The 20,289-nt window shown below is 33.3% G+C and overlaps 1 protein-coding gene across 1 annotated transcript in view; it reads left to right on the top strand.

The window, feature by feature from the left end:
• The window catches only part of Adamts6 (ADAM metallopeptidase with thrombospondin type 1 motif 6), a 275,254-nt gene that overhangs the window by 212,090 nt on the left and 42,875 nt on the right, over positions 1-20,289 (top strand). The window contains exons 18-19 of the mRNA XM_077795865.1: positions 11,065-11,228; positions 11,613-11,751. Of these exons, the coding sequence (XP_077651991.1) occupies positions 11,065-11,228; positions 11,613-11,751 (303 nt within the window). The remainder of the gene's footprint in view (positions 1-11,064; positions 11,229-11,612; positions 11,752-20,289) is intronic.

Raw genomic sequence — 20,289 nt, 5'->3', positions numbered from 1 at the left:
TTTATTTATCTTTATAAAAACCATGACTAAGGGGGCTAGGGTTGTGGCTCAGTGCTTGCCTAGCATACATGAGGCACTGGGTTCAATCCTCAGCACCACATAAAAATAAAGATATTATGTCCACCTAAAACTAAAATATATATTTTTTTTCAAAAATTAAAAAAAAAAAACCATGACTAAGATAATGGAACATTTCTGTGATTCTAAAACTTTTTGATTCCACTTTGCAGTCAAATTCCTTCAGGCAAACATTGATCTACTTTTTGACATTGTATATATTATTTTTAATTATTCTAGCATTTCACATAAATAAGATCAGAGTAATCTGGCTTTTTGCACTCAACATGGTTTTGAGATTCTTTTATATTGTCGTTTCCATTGTTCATTCCTTTTTATTGTCAAATAGTATTCTGTTGTGTGAATATACTGTAATTTGTGCATTCACTTATTGATGTATACTTAATTCATATTACTAGTTTTTGACCATTATAAATTGGACATTCATAGGCCAGATTTATGTGGACCTGTATTTTTATTTCCCCTAGAAAAAATTCTGGGAGTAAAATAGCTGAGTCATATGATTTTTAATCTAATATGTAATTACTTCATTATGGGAAACAGTATGTAGGTTCCTTAAAAAATTAAATAGATTACACAGCACCAAAAAAAATCATGGCATTTGCAGGTAAATGGATGGTGTTGAAGAAGATAATGCTAAGTGAAGTTAGCCAATCCCCCCCCCCAAAAAATGCCAAATATTTTCTCTGATATGGGGGGGGGTGGCTCATAGTGGAGTAGGGAGGGAGAGCATGGGAGGATTAAATTAATTCTAGATAGGGAAGAGGGGTGGGAGGGAAAGGGAGGAGGAAGGGGATTAACAAGGGTGGTGGAATGTGATGTCATCCTTATACAAAATGCATGTATGAAGATTTGAATTTGGGGCCAACATACCTTATGTACAAACAGAGATATTAAAAATTGTGGTATATATGTGTATTAAGAATTGTAATGCAAAAAAAAAGAGTACATGTGTAATGGCATAAGTTGATGTGAACATACTGTATGTACAGAGATACGAAAAATAGTGCTCTATATGTGTAATAAGGATTGTAATGAAATAAATAAATAAAATGCATTATAAATAAAATGAAATTGTGAAAGTGAGGTGGTAGGGGCTGGGGATGTGGCTCAAGTGGTAGTACGCTGGCCTGGCATGCGCAAGGCACTGGGTTATATGGCACCACGTAAAAATAAATAAAGATATTGTGACCACCTAAAAAAAACCAGAAAAATAAATATTAAAAAAAAGAAAGTAAGGTGGTAGCAAAGTAAGTCAACAGACTAATAAGTGAATAGAAGAGACTTCTTGAAAGCACCGAGGCATTTATTAAACAACAACATTGTTCGTAAAAAGTGACCAGCCCCATAGGAAAGGATGCGTGGTTTAACAAACCTTTTGAGGATAGAGCTACATGGGAGACAAAAACACCAGGGCAAGACCCTTGTCTTGCACCAGGATCCCAAAAAAAAACTCCAAATGGACTGACAAATTATAAGCAAAACTTTAAATTAAATAAAACTATAAAGTCCTTAAAAATATAAAAATGAATATAAAATTCCTTCCTATTTGTGAGAGTTCTGCTATCTGAAAACCCCTGTGGTAAAAGAAATTCACAACTGACTAGCAAGAAGAACTTATGAGATGTGGTTTAAGGACATCAAGGTTAAAATTAACTCTGATGGGAGAGAGACAGAGACGGGCAGACAATGAGCCAGGATGGTAAAATATTCATGATTCCACCTCGTAGTGAGTGTGTGGGCCTCCATTGTAACAAAACTCCCAAACTTTTCATAATAAATGTTTTAGAAAAAGTGAAAAAAATTAGATATAAATACCATATAATCCAGTAATCATTTAATTTCTTTGAATATATATTCAAAAAAAATACAATAACTATCTCGGATATTTGCATTTCTATATTCATTGCAGCATTATCCACAATAGCCAAAGCATAGAAATAACTAAGTTTGTGTTGACAGTTGAGTGGATAAAAAAATTGTGTTATATTTACACAGTGGAATATTATTCTACCTTTAAAAACAAGGAAATCCTGCCATTTGTGATAACATGGATGAACTGGGAGGACATTATACTAATGACATAAGCCAGATGCATAAAGAAAAATACCACAATCTCTTTTATATGTACATTCTAAAAAAGTTAAACTCATAGAAACAGAAAGTACAGATTAGGTACCTTAAATTTATTCAATTTTATTTTTCAGTTATCTTATAAAGCTGGAAAAAAAAGAAATAAATCACTAAACTATTTTCCAAAATGGATGTATAATTTTATATTCCCACCAGTAATATATATATTAGAGTTCATGTTGTTCTACATCCTGTCAATACTTGGTATTGACAGTTTTTAAAATTTTAGCCATATGAATATCTTTTTGTGTGAAGTGACTAAACAAATGTTTTACCTATTTAAAACTTTTTGAGTTATGAATTATTTATTTATTCTATTCATTTATACATGACAGCAGAATGCTGTTTTATTCATTAGACACAAATGGAGCACAATTTTTTTTATTTGTTCTACTTAGTTGTACATGTTAGCAGAATGCATTATAATTCATTGTACACAAATGGAGCACAATATTTCAATTCTCTGGTTGTACACAGTGTAGAGACTCACCATTTGTGCAATCATACATGTACCTAGGGTAATAATGTCCATCTCATTCCACCATCTTTCCTACCTTCATAATTGCTCCCTTCCCTCCCCTTTGCCCAATCCAAAGTTCCTCCATTCTTCCCATGCACCCCCATCATAGATCAGCATCCACTAATCAGAGAAAACATTTAGCCTTCAGTTTTGGGGGATTGACTTTTCTTCACTTAGCATAATATTCTCCAGCTTCATCCATTTACCTGCAAGTGCTGTAATTTATTCTCTTTTAATGCTGAGTAATATTCCATTGTGTAATATATATCACAGTTTCTGTATGCATTCATTCATTGATGGGCACCTTGGTTGATTCCACAGTTTGGCTATTGTGTGTTATGCTGCTATGAACATTGATGTGGCTGCATTACTGTAGTATGCTGTTTTTTTAAGTCCTTTGGGTATGGACCAAGGAATGGGATAGCTGGGTCAAATGGTGGTTCCATTCCAAGTTTTCTAAGGACTCTCAATACTGCTTTCCAGATTGGCTACACTAATTTGCAGTCCCACCAGCAATGTATGACTATGCCTTTTCCCCCACATCCTCACCAACACTTATTGTTGGAATTATGAATTCTTTATATAGATCTATCTCCCAGAGGTCTGGGAGTAGGGTAACAGAAAGATGATTGCCAAAGAGAACAAGCTTTCAGTTATGAGATGAATAAATTTAGGAGATTTAATATACCATAATTAATAATAATGAGTTGTATACTGGAAGTTTGCTAGAACAAATTTGCTAGGACAGTATTATTCTTACACATCAAAAGAGACTATTATGTGAGGTAATATGTTATTTAGCTTGATTGTGGTAATCATTTCACAGTACATACCAGATTATCAGATTATGTACCTTAAGTTAATTCAATTTTATTTTTTAGTTATATTTTAAATCTGGGGGAAAAAGAAAGAAATCACAAAACTACTTTCCAAAATGGATGTATCATTTTATATTCCCACCAGTAATGTAGTAGTAATGTAATGTGGTTCTACATTCTATCAATACTTGGTATTGTCAATTTTTAAAGTTTTAGCCATATTAATATCTTTTTGTGTGAAGTGACTAAACAAATGTTTTACCTATTTAAAAAATTTTTGAGTTATGAATTTTTTATATATTCTGGATACAACTCTCTGTCAAATGTATATTTCATGAATATTTTCTCCTAGTTTGTGGCTTATTTCTTTCCTTCCTTTCTTTCTTTCTTTCTTTCTTTCTTTCTTTCTTTCTTTCTTTCTTTCTTTCTTTCTCTCTTTATTTCTCTCTTTCTCTCTTTCTTTCTTTCTTGTACTGGGAGTTCAACCCAAATGTTCAAGCATGTTGAGCAACAGTTGCATCCCTGGCCCTTGCTTATTTATTTTTAAGTGATGTCTTTTAATTCTGATGAAATATAGTTTATTAAACTTTTTATGATTTGTGCTTTCATGTCCTATCTTAGAGATTTTGCCTATTCCAAGGTGGCAAATGTTGTCTTCAGTGTTTCTTCATGAAACTATACCAACTAGAGGTATAGTTTCATGGTAGAGTGCATGCTTAGCTTGTGCAAGGCCCTGGGCTTAGTCACCAGCATCCCTTGTGTCCCCACAGAAAAGTTATAGTTTTAGTTTTTACTTGAAGATATGGTCCACTTTTAGTTGATTTTCATATAAGGTATAAAATAAGACTTGGGATTCCAGTTTTTACATATGAATATGTGATTGCTATAGCACCATTTGTTGAAAAGACCATCATTTCCCCATTAAATTACCTTGACACATTTGTTAGAGATCAACTGAACATGTGTATATGGATATATTTTTGGTCCCACCTATTGATCTCTGTGTCTGTCCTTAAGCAAAAAAATACACTATATTGAGTAATTGGATCTTAAAATTCAAAAGCATTGGATCCTAAAATTCGTATTTCTTTTTCAAAATTAGTCTTTTACATGTTTGTATACATTGTAGAATCCACTTGTCAATTTCTACAAAAATATTTATGGAATCTATATATTAGTTTGTATAGAATTAACATCCTAAAAATACTGAATTTTCAAGTACACAAAAAGATACACCTGTGTGTTTATTTCAGTCTTTAGATTTTTTCCACCAATTTTATTTTTATTGTGTAGGTCTTTCACTTGTTAAATCTATCACTATTTTCTGCTTTTTGACACTATTACAAATGATAGTGGTATGTTAATTTCTTTTCTTTTATATTGCCCTCATTTCCTAAGACCTAATTATATTCACTTACTACCTCTTATATTTATTTTGTAAATTCATGGATTTTCTATATAAAGTTATGAGCAAAGACTGTTTTCTATATTTATAATTTTCATGCTTTTTATTTCTTTTCTCTTGCCTTGTAATAATGTTCAGGACCTATAACACAATACAATTATAATAGAAGTGAGGAAACTAAATATCCTTTTGTTATTGAGCTTAAAAGGAAAACATTTTTTTCCATTATATAGCTTGAAGATTTATGGCTCTTTATTGGTCTTTTTCAAGATTTTATTCATGAATGGGTATTGAATTTTTCTGAATATATTGATATGATTATTATTTTCCTCCTTTCTCTGGTAAGGTTGTAAGGGCAGGGGTGAGGCTGTAGCTCACTGGCAGAATGCTTGCCTAGCACATGTGAGGCACTGGGTTCAATCCTTAGCGCCACATACAAATAAACAAATAAGGAATGCTATCCATCTACAACTACACAAAATTTTTTTTAAAAAAGTGCATTGATTGATTTTCAGTTACTGAATCCAGTATTTTTTAGATAAAAATTATTTTCTCATGATGTATTATCCTAATATATTCTGAAATTTATTTGCTAATATTTTGTTAAGAAAATTTGATCTATATCCATGAGGGAAATTTGTCTTTAGTCTTGGGATGTTGTTGTTGATGTTGGTATCAACATGGTAAGTGTGGCTTTATAGAAGGAGTTGAGAAGTGTTTCTGTATTTTCTGAAAGCATCTGGGTAAAATTGATATTTTTTTCTTAATTTTTGATAGAATTCAACATAAAGCCATTTGGATTGGAGTTTTCTTTGTGGGAAGTTTTAATTCAAAAATTCAGTTTCTGTAATAGTTTTCTAATTTATTGGCATCAGGTTATATACAGTATTCCATTATTATTCTTTTTATGTCTATAGGATATATAGCAATCATTCTTCTTTTCATTCCTCTTATTGATAACTTAAGTCTTCTTTATCTTTCTTGACCATTCAAATTGGGGCTTATTCATTTTATTGATGTTTTCAAAGAGCAAGCTTATGGTTTAAATGCTTTTCTCTGTTGTTTGTCCATTTTCCATTACTTTAATTTCCACTCTTTATTTCATCATTTCTATTTTTTCAGTTCATGTTTTTTAGTTTCTCAAGATAGAAACTTTTATTATTGATTTTTAATTTTTTCTACTATAAAATCAGCATTTTCACTTTAAATTTCCTTCTAAACACCACTACTTCACATATATTTTGATGTTTTATTTTCATTATCATTCAATTTAAAATATTTTCTTATTTATTTTATGAACCATACCTTAGAAAATATTATTTAATTTCTAATATCTAAGAGTTTCATTGATACTTTTCTTTTATTGATCTCTAGTTTAATTCTATTGTAGGCAGAAAATATGCTTTGTATGATTTTAGTGTTTTTGTTCTTGTTGAATTTTGTTTTATGTCCCAGCACGCTTTAGAAGGATATATATTCTGGTGTTACTGAGTTTTCCATAAAATTAGTCAGATAGTTTACATCGATTGAACAGTTTTGTGGAGTATTCCATACTCTCATGTATTTCCAGCCTTCATATTTTAGGCAGTTACTGAAAGAATCCTATTGAAGAATTGTGGATTTATTTATTTTTCCTGTTAGTTTGTAAGATTTTCCCTCATTTATTTTGAAACTTTGCTGTATGTGCTACACACTAAAGACTGTTAAATCTTCTTGATATGCTGAACATTCTATCATCATTATTAAATTTTCCTCTTTATTCCTGTTTATATTCAGTGGCCCAAAGCCCATTTTCTCTAATACTAATGTAGCCACTTCAGCTCTCTTCTGATCAATGTTTGCATAGCAAATCTCTTTCTATCACTTTTTACATCTAGGCACCTCTGTATTTAAAATGTTTCTTATAGACTGAATGTAGTTTGATATTTATTTCTTACTGTATCTAATAGCATTTCTTAACAGCAATCCCCAGATAGAAGAAGGGATTGTCAAATTTTTTTGGTAAAGAACCAGATAGTGGGCTGCGGTTGTGGCTTAGTGGTAGAGCACTCATCTAGCATGTGCGAGGCCCTGGGTTCGATCCTCAGCACCACATAAAAATAAATAAATAAAATGAAAGTATTGTGTCCAACTACAGTTGAAAAATAAATATTTTTTTAAAAAAGAACCAGATAGCAAATATATTCAGCTTTGCAGGACATACAGTCTCTGGCACAACTTTCAGTTCTACCAACGTGAAAGCAGACATAGATGATATGTAAATGAATGGTGTGACTGTATTCCAGTAAAACTTTATATACAAAAACAGATGGTGAGCCATAGTTTGTCAACTCCTTGTTTAGGTCACTTATATTTAATGTAATTATCAATATTATTGAATATAAGCCTACAACCTTGCTATTTTTCTATTTGTTCTGGTTTTTTTCTATTTTATTCTCCTTTCATATATTTTTTTCAGCTTAATCAAGTGTCTTTTAGTATTCCATTTGATCTCTACCAATGGTTTGAGGCTTATTAGCTTTACTTCTTTGTTCTATTTGATTAATGGTTACTCTAGGATTTACAAAATGCATCTTTATCATAGTACACCTTCAAATAATGTTACACCGTCTTGTTTGTAATCTAAGACTCTTAAAACATTTCCTCCATTGTTCCCTTTCATCTGTTGTGCTATTTTTTTACTTTTCCTTGTGTTACAAATTCTATCATATATTGTTATTGTTTTTGTTTAAAAGAGTCAATTATTAGACAGGGGGTTTAGCTTAGAGGACTGGAGCCACAAGAAGAAAAAAAAAGTCAGTTATCTTTTTTAAAAAGTTAAAAATAAGAAAAATTATTTTAGAGCAATCCATATATTTACCATCATCTGGCATTCTTCTTTTGTATAGATCTGAGTTTATATTTGATGTGTGTGTATGTGTGTGTGTGTGTGTGTTTATAATGTCTTCTAGTTTCTTATTGTATTTATATTTTTCTTATAAATTATTGAATATACTTATAATAACTGCTTGATAATTATTTCCTCCTAATTTCATAAGTTTCCCCATTTCCAAGTCTATTTCTTTTGCTCAGAATTTTTCCTGGCTTGATTCACATTTTCCTGCTTTTTGCATTGCTAGTCATTTTTCATCTGATGTTGTTCATGGTATTTCTGTGTTGAGATTTTGTTTTATATCTTTAAAGAGTGTTAAGTAACTTGTAGGTCAGTTCAAGCCTTTTGAGCTTTTGTTTAGGTGAATCCAAAACAGCCTTTAACCTATAATTTTGTTAGTTCTACTATGTAAAAGGCATGATTCTTCTTAGGTCTCTGCTGAATGCCCTGGTGGTTGAAGTGCAGTGTTTCTGCTTATAGTTCCCTAGTAGTTTGCTTGATTTTTTGTTTGTTTCCTGGCTTCCTGAAATTTTATCATACACACATACAGACTAGCGACATATTCCTTCCCTCTATTCTGTTTCTCTGGTCCTACAAATTCCTGTCTCCTTGACCTTCCCAATTTCTTTTCTGTCTTCGTAACTTGGGGAAACCACCATACCCTGCTTGGATTCTCCAATTCTACACTGACAGAATGGCTCCAGGCAGAAGCTGGGGAGATCACAGCCTGTGCACAACCTTTCCAGTGTCTAAGAATAGCAGATGCATTTATTTTATGAGTTTTATAGCTGTATATGGGGCAGCAAGTCCAGTACTTGGGAATAGTGAAAGTGCTATTTGTTTGATGTTTGATCCTTGCACTCAGGTTTAATCTCTATAGAAACCCTTAGTGAGACCTAAATGAATTATTATTCCATTTAGAATATCATTGCCTTTCCCATAAAGCTTTTTAAAATTAAGAATATATCCAGAGCACATCTTGAAACAGGATACCAGTAATATCAGACTTTTCTGTGATTTAAGAAGACACCTTTATTTTTTACACCAGAAGTTTAGGCTATTTTCTGTAGACCAGGACTCAAAATAAAAATGCAAATCTCTTTTTCCCTTTAATAATTCCTGCTCATAATGCTATATGCTTCTCCTTTAGTCTATTCTTATTTAGTGTTTCTTAAATGCTTGCTTTTTTCCTAAGCTACATTAAGATACAACTAATTAGGATCTTTTCATTTTGTAGTTGAGAAAATGGGAAGTGAGAGTTCAAATTGAAGGAGAATTCTAAATTTCTGAGGTTGTTTTGTTTTCATTTTTATTTTTACTATTTTACATAACTCAGGCTCAGATATCCTTATAAAACCTAAATAATTTTGGTGTTTTATATGAGAAGAAAAATAACTGAAAGTGAGAGAGCTGAAAATAAAAATTATAAAATGCAAAAAAAAAAAAATCAAGGCCAAATAATCCTTAAATTTGGTTGACATTTTCCTATCTCAAAAGATTAATTAGCTTGATTTGTTTATTTATTTATTCATTTGTTTGTTTGTTTGTAAATAATTTTCACTACATATCTGAAATTAAGAAAGTGCAAATATATTTGTCAGGCATAAGGGGAGTAAGGCTGATGAAAATGGCCTATGATATTAAGGAAAGGAGGTAGAGGTTGAGAGAGTCAGAGAGACTCTCTGAACCATAACCTTTTAGTTCTTTTGTTATGCTTATTCATCTAAGTTAGCATACTAACAAATAATTTAATTGACATTTTTATCACTGACTTATTTATAGCCATTTTATATAGTAATGCTAAAAACACTTTTTTTGGCCCTATATATTTTTAAACTTTTAAAATAAATAAACATGTACACACACACACACACACACACACACACACACATCCTGTAGAAGTTTCAAAAAATCATATGTGCATCTATGTGCACCCTTGTGTGTAGGGATGAAACCCAGGGCCTAATGCATGCTAGGCAAGTGTTCTACCTCTGAGTTACACACCCAGCCTCCTTCCTTTATAGTTTCTGAGTTTCTTTTCATGCTTAGAAAATTTTCTTATACCCTAATGTTATAAGGAATAAAAGGTCTCCCATATTTTCTTCTTGCTTTTTATGATTTAACTACATTTACATTTTAATATTTATTCATTTGACATTTATTATTTCTCCTTTTTAGCTTTCTTTTTATTAAGGTAGAATTCATATTACATAAAATTAATCATTGAAAGTTAATAATTCCATGGCCTTTAGAACACCACAAAACATTTTTATCACCCAAAAGAAAACCCTGTGTTCGTTAAGCAGTTATCTACATTCTCCCTATCCTATATGCCTGGAAACCACCAATGTGCTTTCTGTCTCTGGATTTTTACCTATTCTGAATATTTTATGTAAATGGAAACATACAATATGTAACTATTTTCTGTCTGGCTTCTTCCACTTAGCATAATATTTTTGAGGTTCATCCCATTATAGTGTGTATCAATCAATACTTCATTCTTTTTCATGGCTGAGTATTACTCTTTTATATTGTATACACCATAATTTGTTTATCTTTTCATTCATTGATGGATTTGGGGTTGTTTCCATCTTTTCCCATTGGGAATAGTATTACTATGAATATATATACAAATATTTGAGTACCTGTTTTTAATTCTTTCAGATATCTACCTAGGAGTACAATTGTGACATTTATTTATTTATAAAGAATGAGATATAGATTCAATTTTTTCCCCAAAAGCCTAGTCCTTTGTCTTAGCCCCATTTCTTGTTATCTTTCCTTTACCAATTTAAAGTGTATTCTTTACCATATACTAAATTTTCGTGTACTTGGATCTATTTCTTAGCTCTGGTGCCCTCATCCTATCAGTCTGTGTGCCAATATCACAGGTTGTTCCTACCTCATAATCATATAATTGCTGTTTTAATGTTTGGAAAGGAAAATCTGTTCCCTGCCTCTACCCCCATTTCTAGTTACTTTTTGTTGTAATTTTCTTTGCTAGTTCCATGTTATTTCTCCAAATAAACCTTTTACTCTTTTCTATCAGTGATATTGTAAATACTTAAGTAGTATCTTCTCGACATTCACATGACAAATTACTGTTTGAACTTGTCAGGCATCATCTCTCTGGATGAAAATGGGTATTCACTGTATGTACTTCAGTGCATTAATTAATCTGTGCTATTTGGGTAGATGAAGTTCCACATTTTTAGATGGATTTTAATTTTTCTTCCAGCTCTAAAATCTGAAGGGGATGATTACTATATTAATGGTGCCTGGACTATTGACTGGCCCAGGAAGTTTGATGTTGCTGGGACAGCTTTTCACTATAAGAGACCAACCGATGAACCTGAATCCTTAGAAGCTCTGGGTCCCACCTCTGAAAATCTTATTATAATGGTAAATGTCATTTTTATATCTACTGTTCATAATTCCCCTTTATGAGGTAGGTGGTAAAATTAAAATAAATAACATAAATTATTTGCCCAATGACATAGAATCTGTGCAGAATTAAAGCCATAGTGCTCTTTCATATAACTGTTTTGTCTTTTCAATGCTTTCTTGAATTATATATTTATAACCTAGCGAGACAGAAGGAAGAAATGGCTCCAAACTAACCATGAAAATGGAAAAATTTTTATATAAATGCGTATATTTGAAGAGTTGCCTTAAATTTCTCAAAAGACTTACTTTATGACATTTTCTTCTTCAGAAGAAATAATAAATATCTGAATGAAAGCTCATTGTATTTTAATTATCTTCACCAGTTGTTTTCAATGGCAGGTTCTGCTCCAGGAACAAAATTTGGGAATTAGGTATAAGTTCAACGTTCCTATCACTCGAACTGGCAGTGGAGATAATGAAGTTGGCTTCATGTGGAATCATCAGCCTTGGTCAGAATGCTCAGCTACTTGTGCTGGAGGTAAGACACCCACTAGGCAGTCAACCCAGTCGTCAGAATGCAAAGCAAAACATACTTTGAGCTATGCTTTTTGTTTGCTGAAGAAGCTAATTGGAAACATTTTTTGCAGGTTTACTTCAAGCTGTAATTTAGCAAGAGTAACTTTGTTTTAATTATATTATATTCCATTTGTTTTCAACCTCATGCAATTTATACAGATTTGTTGGTAAAAATACATCTTGGCACAGTGAGTGTCTCTGCTGGTGCTTCTCCCAAGACTATCTTGAAGGTGGGCTGTTTGCTTTTCACGAACACATTCTTGGTAAAGAACATCAAGAGTTTTAAATAAGAAAATGAGTAAGAATCAGACGTCACAGATGCAACTTCTTGTAATGGGGGCTGAGAATGTATGTCTGTGTGCTTGTGTTTGTATGCTTGTGTGTTTCCCACCTTCCTATTCAAAACTCCCTTCTCCAGCCATCAAGTTAAGGGACTGTGTGCTGGGATGCTACAGTCATCCTGGTGTCTGGGTCTCTGGGTTAATGGTGGATGCTGACCTCACGGTAGTCCCTTAGAGAGGTAGAGGTAGCTGCCAGGCAGTGGTTGGTGATGTGTTGGTTGTCCCATGTGCGTTTTTCATGGGTGCCTTTTCCCCACAATTTACTCTATTCCTAATCCTCCTCCCTCTAGTGGCCACCAATGCAATTCTTTACCTCTGGCTGGGAGAGCAGGACAGTTGGCTTCCTTCAAAGCCAACACCCTTGCTGCTGCATGGACTGGTGAGTAGAAGTGCTGTGCAAGCAGCATCTTCCTTCTCTCTGGAGACTAAATGCATCGCCTCCACCATACACCTTGATCCCTAACCCTTAGGGTAGGCCGGGCTAGAGCACCTCACCACTCCAAAAGCAAAAATTACATTTTGAATCATGATTTTAGAATAAATAGACTGATAACCCAAATCATTCAATATATCCCCTATCTGTGCAGAAGTACATGTTCTCACATGGACTTTATCCTGTCTTGTCTTTTATTTGCTGAATCTCTAAACACCTCTGATTTTCAAGGCTTGATTTGGAGAAATCATTTTCAGAGAAATAGTTATCATATACCAAATTCAGTATTTTTACTTTTTTTTTTTTTTTTAATGCTGGGATTCAAATCCAGGGCCTTTGATCATGACTAGGCAAGCTCTCTACCACTGAACTGTACCCTCAGCAGTGTTTTTAGACACAGAAGAATTAAATCATCCATCAACTATAACTCTAATTTCAATAGAAAAATAGAACTATACCACATGAAAAAAAATTTAAAAACCAACTGAATAATAATAATGTTCTCTCCTGGGTTAAATATCATGAAACAGGCTTATAAATAATTTATAGCATATTTTAAAAGTTCTCTAATTCCCAATCCACTTTTTTTGTGTGAAATGGCTGGAAATTTATAATGTAGAGTTTTAAAAACTATAATGCATTACCATTTCTCTTAATGAAATAAAAAGATATTTGCAACTAATGTCACTGCTGATGATCCTCAATGAATTCACTATTTGTTCAAGTGAGTGCCGCCACTACATTATATCATTATATTTTAGTGGCATTTATTATTTCTTTGTTCCAATTAAATTCCTTTTAATCAATCTGTACATTAACCTTCCCCTTTCCGCCTACCAACAAAAACTATTTGTACAATATGCATACATATGGCCCTGAGGCAAAGTGAGACAAACTAATTAGAGTCCAAATAATTTAAAGTTCAGGAAATTGAATAAGGAAGGTTTAAAATTAAGGTTTTTCAACTAAGAGAAGAGAAGGCTGAAGGAAAGCATGTTAGTATCTTCAAGTATGTGACAGAATGTTGAATGGGGAATTCTCTGTGCCTGTTCTTCTTTTGCTGAAATTGCTATATTTGGGGATGGTTTAGACACAGTCTTGTCTGAGGCCAAGGAGGGATTAAGTGAATTCTCAATGTTCCTTCAACCCTGTGATTCTATTTGTTCAGAGATGAGATAGTCCAACAAAAAAGGGGAGGAAAAGGTCATGAGAACCTAATTTGGAATAAAAACTATAATTTTATTGAAGTAAAAATGTATGAAAAATCTAAATGAGTGTTATTCTTTTCCATAACACTTGTATTGAGAAATAGAGATGATTTCTTGTGATAAAACAAAGAAGCAGAAAGGAAGAAAAGCCCCTAGAAGGAGAGTTCTCCCTTCCTTATTATACTTTTTTTTTCTTTGATTTTGGAGCTACTGATCTTAGATATTTTAGGTAGTCCTGGGAATCCAGATTTTGCTTGGTTATAAGTGATTATGGGCATTCATGAGCTGTTCCCTTCTTTGAGAGGTACAGTGTTTGAAAATTGGTAGGCGTGGTGTGAAGAGCTATCATTTGTCTTGGTAAGTGGTTCTCAAAGTATGGTCACTGGACCAGCAGCATCAACATCAATTGAGAAGTTGTTAGAAATGCTAATTCGGAGAACCCATTTCAGTCCTACTGAATAGAAACTCTTGGAGTGGGGCCCAGCTATGTTTTAACAAGCTGGCCAGATGATTCTTTTTTGTTGTTGTTGTTCTTTTTAGATACACATGACAGTAGAGTGTATTTTGACATATTATACATACATAGAATATAACTTCCCATTCATGTGCATATAAATGCTATAGGTTTGATGTAGGACATATGATGGTGGACACCCATTAGGAAGCAGGTTTATTAATCTGCAGCAGTCCAGAGGAACTGAGGCCTAAAAACTCTCTGGACCCAAAGTCTAGAAATTCTTTTAGATTTATACTCAGTGGGATGGTTACATGATAGTGGGTGGGAACCTAACAGTTACTCTTTGTCCCATATTCTTAGGCTAGACAGAGGTTTTACACATTTGTCTGCAAACCTGGCATTTAAAAGAAAGATGAAGCTTCAAACCACATTGAGCTCTCTGCAGAACTTCTGTGAAATCCTGTTGACACTCTTTGTAAAAATCTTTCTGACACGAAGAGAAGCTTAATTATGGTGGGGAGTGGATTTGGGGTGGGAGTACCTGGTCTGCTTCAGTTTCACTGGTCATGTATTTATATGTGAACATAGGAAAGTAATGTCGCATTCATTCTACTGTTTTTCCTATTCCCATCCCCCCCCTCACTTTCCTTCATTCCCCTTTGTCTAATCCAGTGAACTTCTATTCTTCCCTTTCTTCCTCTGGCTTATAGTATGTTAGCATCTGCATATCAGAGAGAACATTCAGCCTTTGGTTTTTTGGAATTGGCTTATTTCACTTAGCATGATAGTCTCCAGTTCCATCCATTTACCAGCAAATGCCATAATTTCATTCTTCTTTATGGCCAAGAAATATTCCATTGTACACGTACCTCATTTTCTTTATCCAGTTATCTGTTGAAGGGCACCTAGGTTGGGTCCATGAACACTGATGTGGCTGAGTCATTACAGTATGCTGATTATGAGTTCTTTGGGTATATACCAACAAGTGGGATAACTGGGTCAAATGGTGGTTCCATTCAAAGTTTTCTGAGGAATCTCCATACTACTTTCCAGAGTGGTTGCACCAATTTGCAGTCCCACCAGCAATGTATGAGTGTACCTTTTTTTCCCCACATCCTTGCCCAACATTTATTGTTACTTGTATTTTTGATAATTGCCATTCTTACTGAAGTGAGATGAAATCTCATTGTAGTTTAATTTGCATTTCTAATTGCTTGAGATGTTGAACATTTTTCATATATTTATTGACCAGTCATATTTCTCCTTCTGTGAAGTGCCTGTTCAGTTCATTTGCCCATTTATTGATTGGGTGGTGGTGGTGGTTATTATTATTATTATTATTATTATTTTGGTAGCCACTTTTTGAGTTCTTTTTTTAATATTTATTTTTTAGTTATAGGTGGACACAATATCTTTATTTTATATTTATGTGGTGCTGAGGATCAAACCCAGTGCCTCACACTTGCCAGGCAAGCGCTCTACCTCTGAGCCACAACCCCAGGCCCAGTTTTTGAGTTCTTTATGTGTTCTGGAGATTAATGTTCTATTTGAGGTGCAGGTGGCAAAGATATTCTCCCATTCTGTAGGCTCTCTCTTCATGTTTTTGTTTCCTTTGCTGTGAAGAAGCTTTTTAGTTTAATACCATCCCATTTGTTGATTCCTGATTTTACTTCTTGTGTTTTAGGAGTCTTTTTGAGAAATTTGGTTCTTAAGCCAACATGATAGAGAGCTGAGCCTACTTTTTTTCAATTCATTCTGCTACATATGGATTTCTAGTTTTCCCAGCACCATTTGTTAAAGAGTCTATCTTTTCTCCAATGTATAATTATGGTGCCTTTGTCCAGTATGAGATAAGTGTATGTGGGTTTGTCTCTGTGTCTTCTATTCTGTACCATTGATCTTCATGTCTGTTTTGGTGTCAGTACCATGCTATTTTTGTTACTATGGTTCTGTAGTACAACTTAAGGTCTGGTATTATGATGCCTCCTGCTTCACTTTTCTCACTAAGGATTGCTTTGGCTATTCTTTGGCTATTCCTCTTATTCTTTGGCTATCCTCTTATTCCTTTGGCTATTCCTCATATTTTTCCAAATGAATTTCATGACTGCCTTTTCTATTTCTATGAAGAACACCATTGGGAACTTAATAGGAATTTCAGTAAGTCTGAATAGTGCTTTTGGTAGTATGGCCATTTTGACAATATTAATTCTGCCTATCCAAGAACATCAGAGATCTTTCCATCTTCTAAGGCCTTCTTTAATTCCTTTCTTTAGTGTTCTGTAGTTTTTATTGTATAGGTCTTTCACCTATTTTGTTAGGTTGATTCATCACTGATGTATAGAAATGCTATTGATTTATGGGTTTTAATTTTATACCCTCCTACCCTGGTAAATTCATTTTGAGTTCTAGAAGTTTCCTAGTACAGTTTTATTTAGGGGGTCTTCTAAATATAGAATTATGTCATCTAGCCAGATGATTCTGATATTCACTTATATTTATGTACCACTGTTCTTAGCTTTCAGACAAACTGAAACCTAGCACTGTGAACATAGAATATCTTTGTAAACTAATTTTGTACCTAGAACAATATCTGGAACATACAAGGACTCAACAAATATTTAATTTAATGGGAGAAAAGGATTAATGTTTATGTGTTTTTGTTCTTTCTAGGATATGAAATGAGAGGTTAGAATAGCCAATTTTATTATAGGATAGGACAAAGCAACCGCCAAGGAGAGACAATAAAATTTTAGGATGAGTAAGTAAAACCAAGTTCTCCACTTTTGCTTCCTAAACTTTGAATAGGTAGAAGCTCTGGGAGTAGGGCAGGGTATAGAATATCCTAGGATATAGAGTGCAGGTTTTAATTATTGAAGTTACTCTTCTTATACACACCCCTACTTTTAATCCCAGATTCTTTAAATATAATAAGCTAATGTTTGAGGTATGTAAAGTTCCATAAGGCTCAGGAATGCTGATCAGAGAGCCCAAGTCTCTACTTAGTAATGGTGAATGATATACTTTATCTACAGTTAGAAGATGTCATTTCAAAAAAAAAAAGTCATTTCTACCTATTTTCACTTATAAACCAAGGATGAATACAAAAGTCAGTTCTTAATGTGGTATAAACCAAGGATGAATACAAAAGTCAGTTCTTAATTGTGGTACTCCACTTTCATTTCCCCAGGTAGGTGCTAGATAGCTTGAGGCTATGAGAATTTTTTAAAATGTTAAAATAGAGAGCAAGAAATGCCAAAAAACTTTCAATTGTATCCTCCCAAGATTCTTCAATGTGCTTACCTCTTATTGGCCTACATATGTTTTACCAATGTCAAGAACCTTGATTTTGATCGAATTTGGGAATAACAATAATATATGCTTAAGAGATCTTTTAAGGTAAGTTTCAAGACTGTTTTTCTGTTGCTTAGCAGACCTAATGACATCTAACATGCAGGAAAGATTGGTAGTGATTCAGTAAAAGTAATGGTCTTTTCTCTGAGTCATTGAAGAAACACTTCCTTAGCCTAACTTTGAACATTGAGATGCCTTGGGGTGTATTGTCTTCAGGATAAATGTGATTTTTTTTAATCTTTTATTGATTTTATTTTTTTAATGCATGACAGCAGTGGAATGCATTACAATTCTTATTACACACATACAGCACAATTTTTCATATCTCTGTATATAAAGTATGTTCATACCAATTCATGCTTTTTATACATGTACTTTGTGGTTTTTTGCATTACAATTCTTAATACACATATATACCACAATTTTTCATATCTCTGTATATAAAGTATGTTGACACCCAATTCAAGTCATATATATATATATATTTTTTTTTGGTACTGGGGATTGAACCCAGGGGCACTCGACCTCTGAACCACATCCCAGTCCTATTTTGTATTTTATTTAGAGAGAGGGTCTCACTGAGTTGCTTCGCACCTCACAGTTTCTGAGGCTGGCTTTGAACTTGGGATTCCCCTGCCTCAGCCTCCTAAGCCGCTGGGATTACAGGAATGCACCACTGAGCCTAGCTGATTATTGTCTTAATAATGTGTTATTTGATAAAGCTTGGCTCAGCAATGAAAGTTGTTTGTTTTAAAGTACAAAACTTTAGGTTGCTGGGTTGTTGGTTTTTTTTTTTTTTTGAGTAGTAATTTATGCCAGTGTACTTTTGCACTGTGACTTTTAAAGATTGAAATATCAAATATTATATATGCATTCTTTTATTTTAGTCATACATTCTGTCTTTTCACTAGTGTTTGCTAGATGTGATTCTCAAAATTTAGGATGCTTTAGAATCACTTGGAGGGTTTGTGAAACACGAATTTGTAGGTTCTCCCTCTAGTTTCTGACTCAGTAGGCCTGGTGTAGGCTCCAAGAACTTAAATTTCTAATAAGTTTCTAGGTAATGCTGGTGCTGTGGGTTCAGGAACCATACTTCCTGAAACTCTGACTAGGCTCTGAAAAGTCCTAAAGTAAATGCTTCATAAATCAAAGTGACTGCTCTTTTAGATAATGGCCTGTGTCACAGTTGTAGTGAACATTGCCATTGTCTTTTTAATTACAGGTGGTTCTTCTGCTCAGCTATGTAATAATAAATAAAAATGTTTATAGTTTATAGTTTATAAAAATTTTCTGCTGCAGTGATTCATTTGTTCATCCTCAGGGGCCACACAAGATGGGCATTGCTACTACTATTCCTATTTTATAGGTAGAATTCAAATGAAGAAACTCACTGGAATCAAGACCTAAAAATTGAGTCTCTACAGTGATATTTTTAATGTATTTAATGTTTTTTTTTTAATAAAAACAATGGTCTATTACCTTGAATAGAACTTTTTCACCAGGTAGAAATTTCTCTAGAGAAGTGTGCTATATTATCACTCAAAAATATCTTCTGGGCTGGAGATGTGGCTCAGCGGTAGCGCGCTCGCCTGGCATGCGTGCGGCCCGGGTTCGATCCTCAGCACCACATACCAACAAAGATGTTGTGTCCGCCGAGAACTAAAAAATAAATATTAAAAAAACCAAAAAAAAAAAAATCTTCTTCACTAGCTTGAAAGTTTGCATTTTGAAATACTTACCCTAGTGCAATGGTTTTTAACTTTGGTGCACATTGGAAACACCATGACTACTTTAAATGTTTTTTTAAAAGATTCGATACTTGGGCTCTGCCTCTCAAAGCTTTATTTAATTGGTTAGGGTGTAGCCAGAACCTCAGATTTTAAAAAGATCCCTATGTAATTCTAATGTGCAGCCAAAGTTGAAAAGTATTGCCTTTGAGATGAATTGGAAGTTTTGTCTCAAAAAATTAACATTCAGATGCAAATACCTCTCATAGCATTACTAACACCCATCTCTTATTAATTGGCTACTAGTTGAATGTAGAGGTTAATGAGATTTAGTAATGAATATCTGAAGTAGGAAAATAAAGATTGGAATTAAAGAAGAGAATGAACATGGTAGAATGCCAATTAACTTCATGGTTTTATTTATTTTGTCCACTGGCCTTGGACATGCCTGTACAAAGTATTTTTGTAGTTCAGTTTATTTGCATGCTTTCTTCTTTACCTGATGGATCACTTATATGCATCTAATTAATGTTTTTTAAATTGACTAAAATTGTGCTGAACAATTTTTTCAAAGATCTTTATTTTAATTCAAAATTTCTTTGATACTTAGGGATCTAAAATGGATTCAGGTTAAGCATTTCTAATATGAAAATACAAGAATATACAAAAAGTTTTAGATTTGGAATTTTTGGATTAGAAATGATTGACTGGTCAAGTCTATACAAATATTCTGAAATCTGAAAAACTCTGAAATCTGAAACACCTCTGCTTCCAAGCATTTCAGATAAGCAATATTCAACCTGTAAATGGCTATACCCTCAGCCAACTTTGATTTAGACTCACAAGTCAGAATATAAGAGATATGGTCCTTGTTTTAACATGTTATTTGTGAAAACTGATGAACACTTTTTTTGTGTGTCTTATAAACAGAGAAGGCCTTCTACTTAGAAAATTGCTGCTGCTTTAGGGAATGAATCTTGTAG

Source organism: Urocitellus parryii, chromosome 1, assembly GCF_045843805.1.
Source record: "Urocitellus parryii isolate mUroPar1 chromosome 1, mUroPar1.hap1, whole genome shotgun sequence".
Taxonomy (NCBI): Eukaryota; Metazoa; Chordata; class Mammalia; order Rodentia; family Sciuridae; genus Urocitellus; species Urocitellus parryii.
The sequence above is the reverse complement of the archived record's forward strand: the minus strand, read 5'-3'. Positions and strand labels throughout refer to the sequence as shown.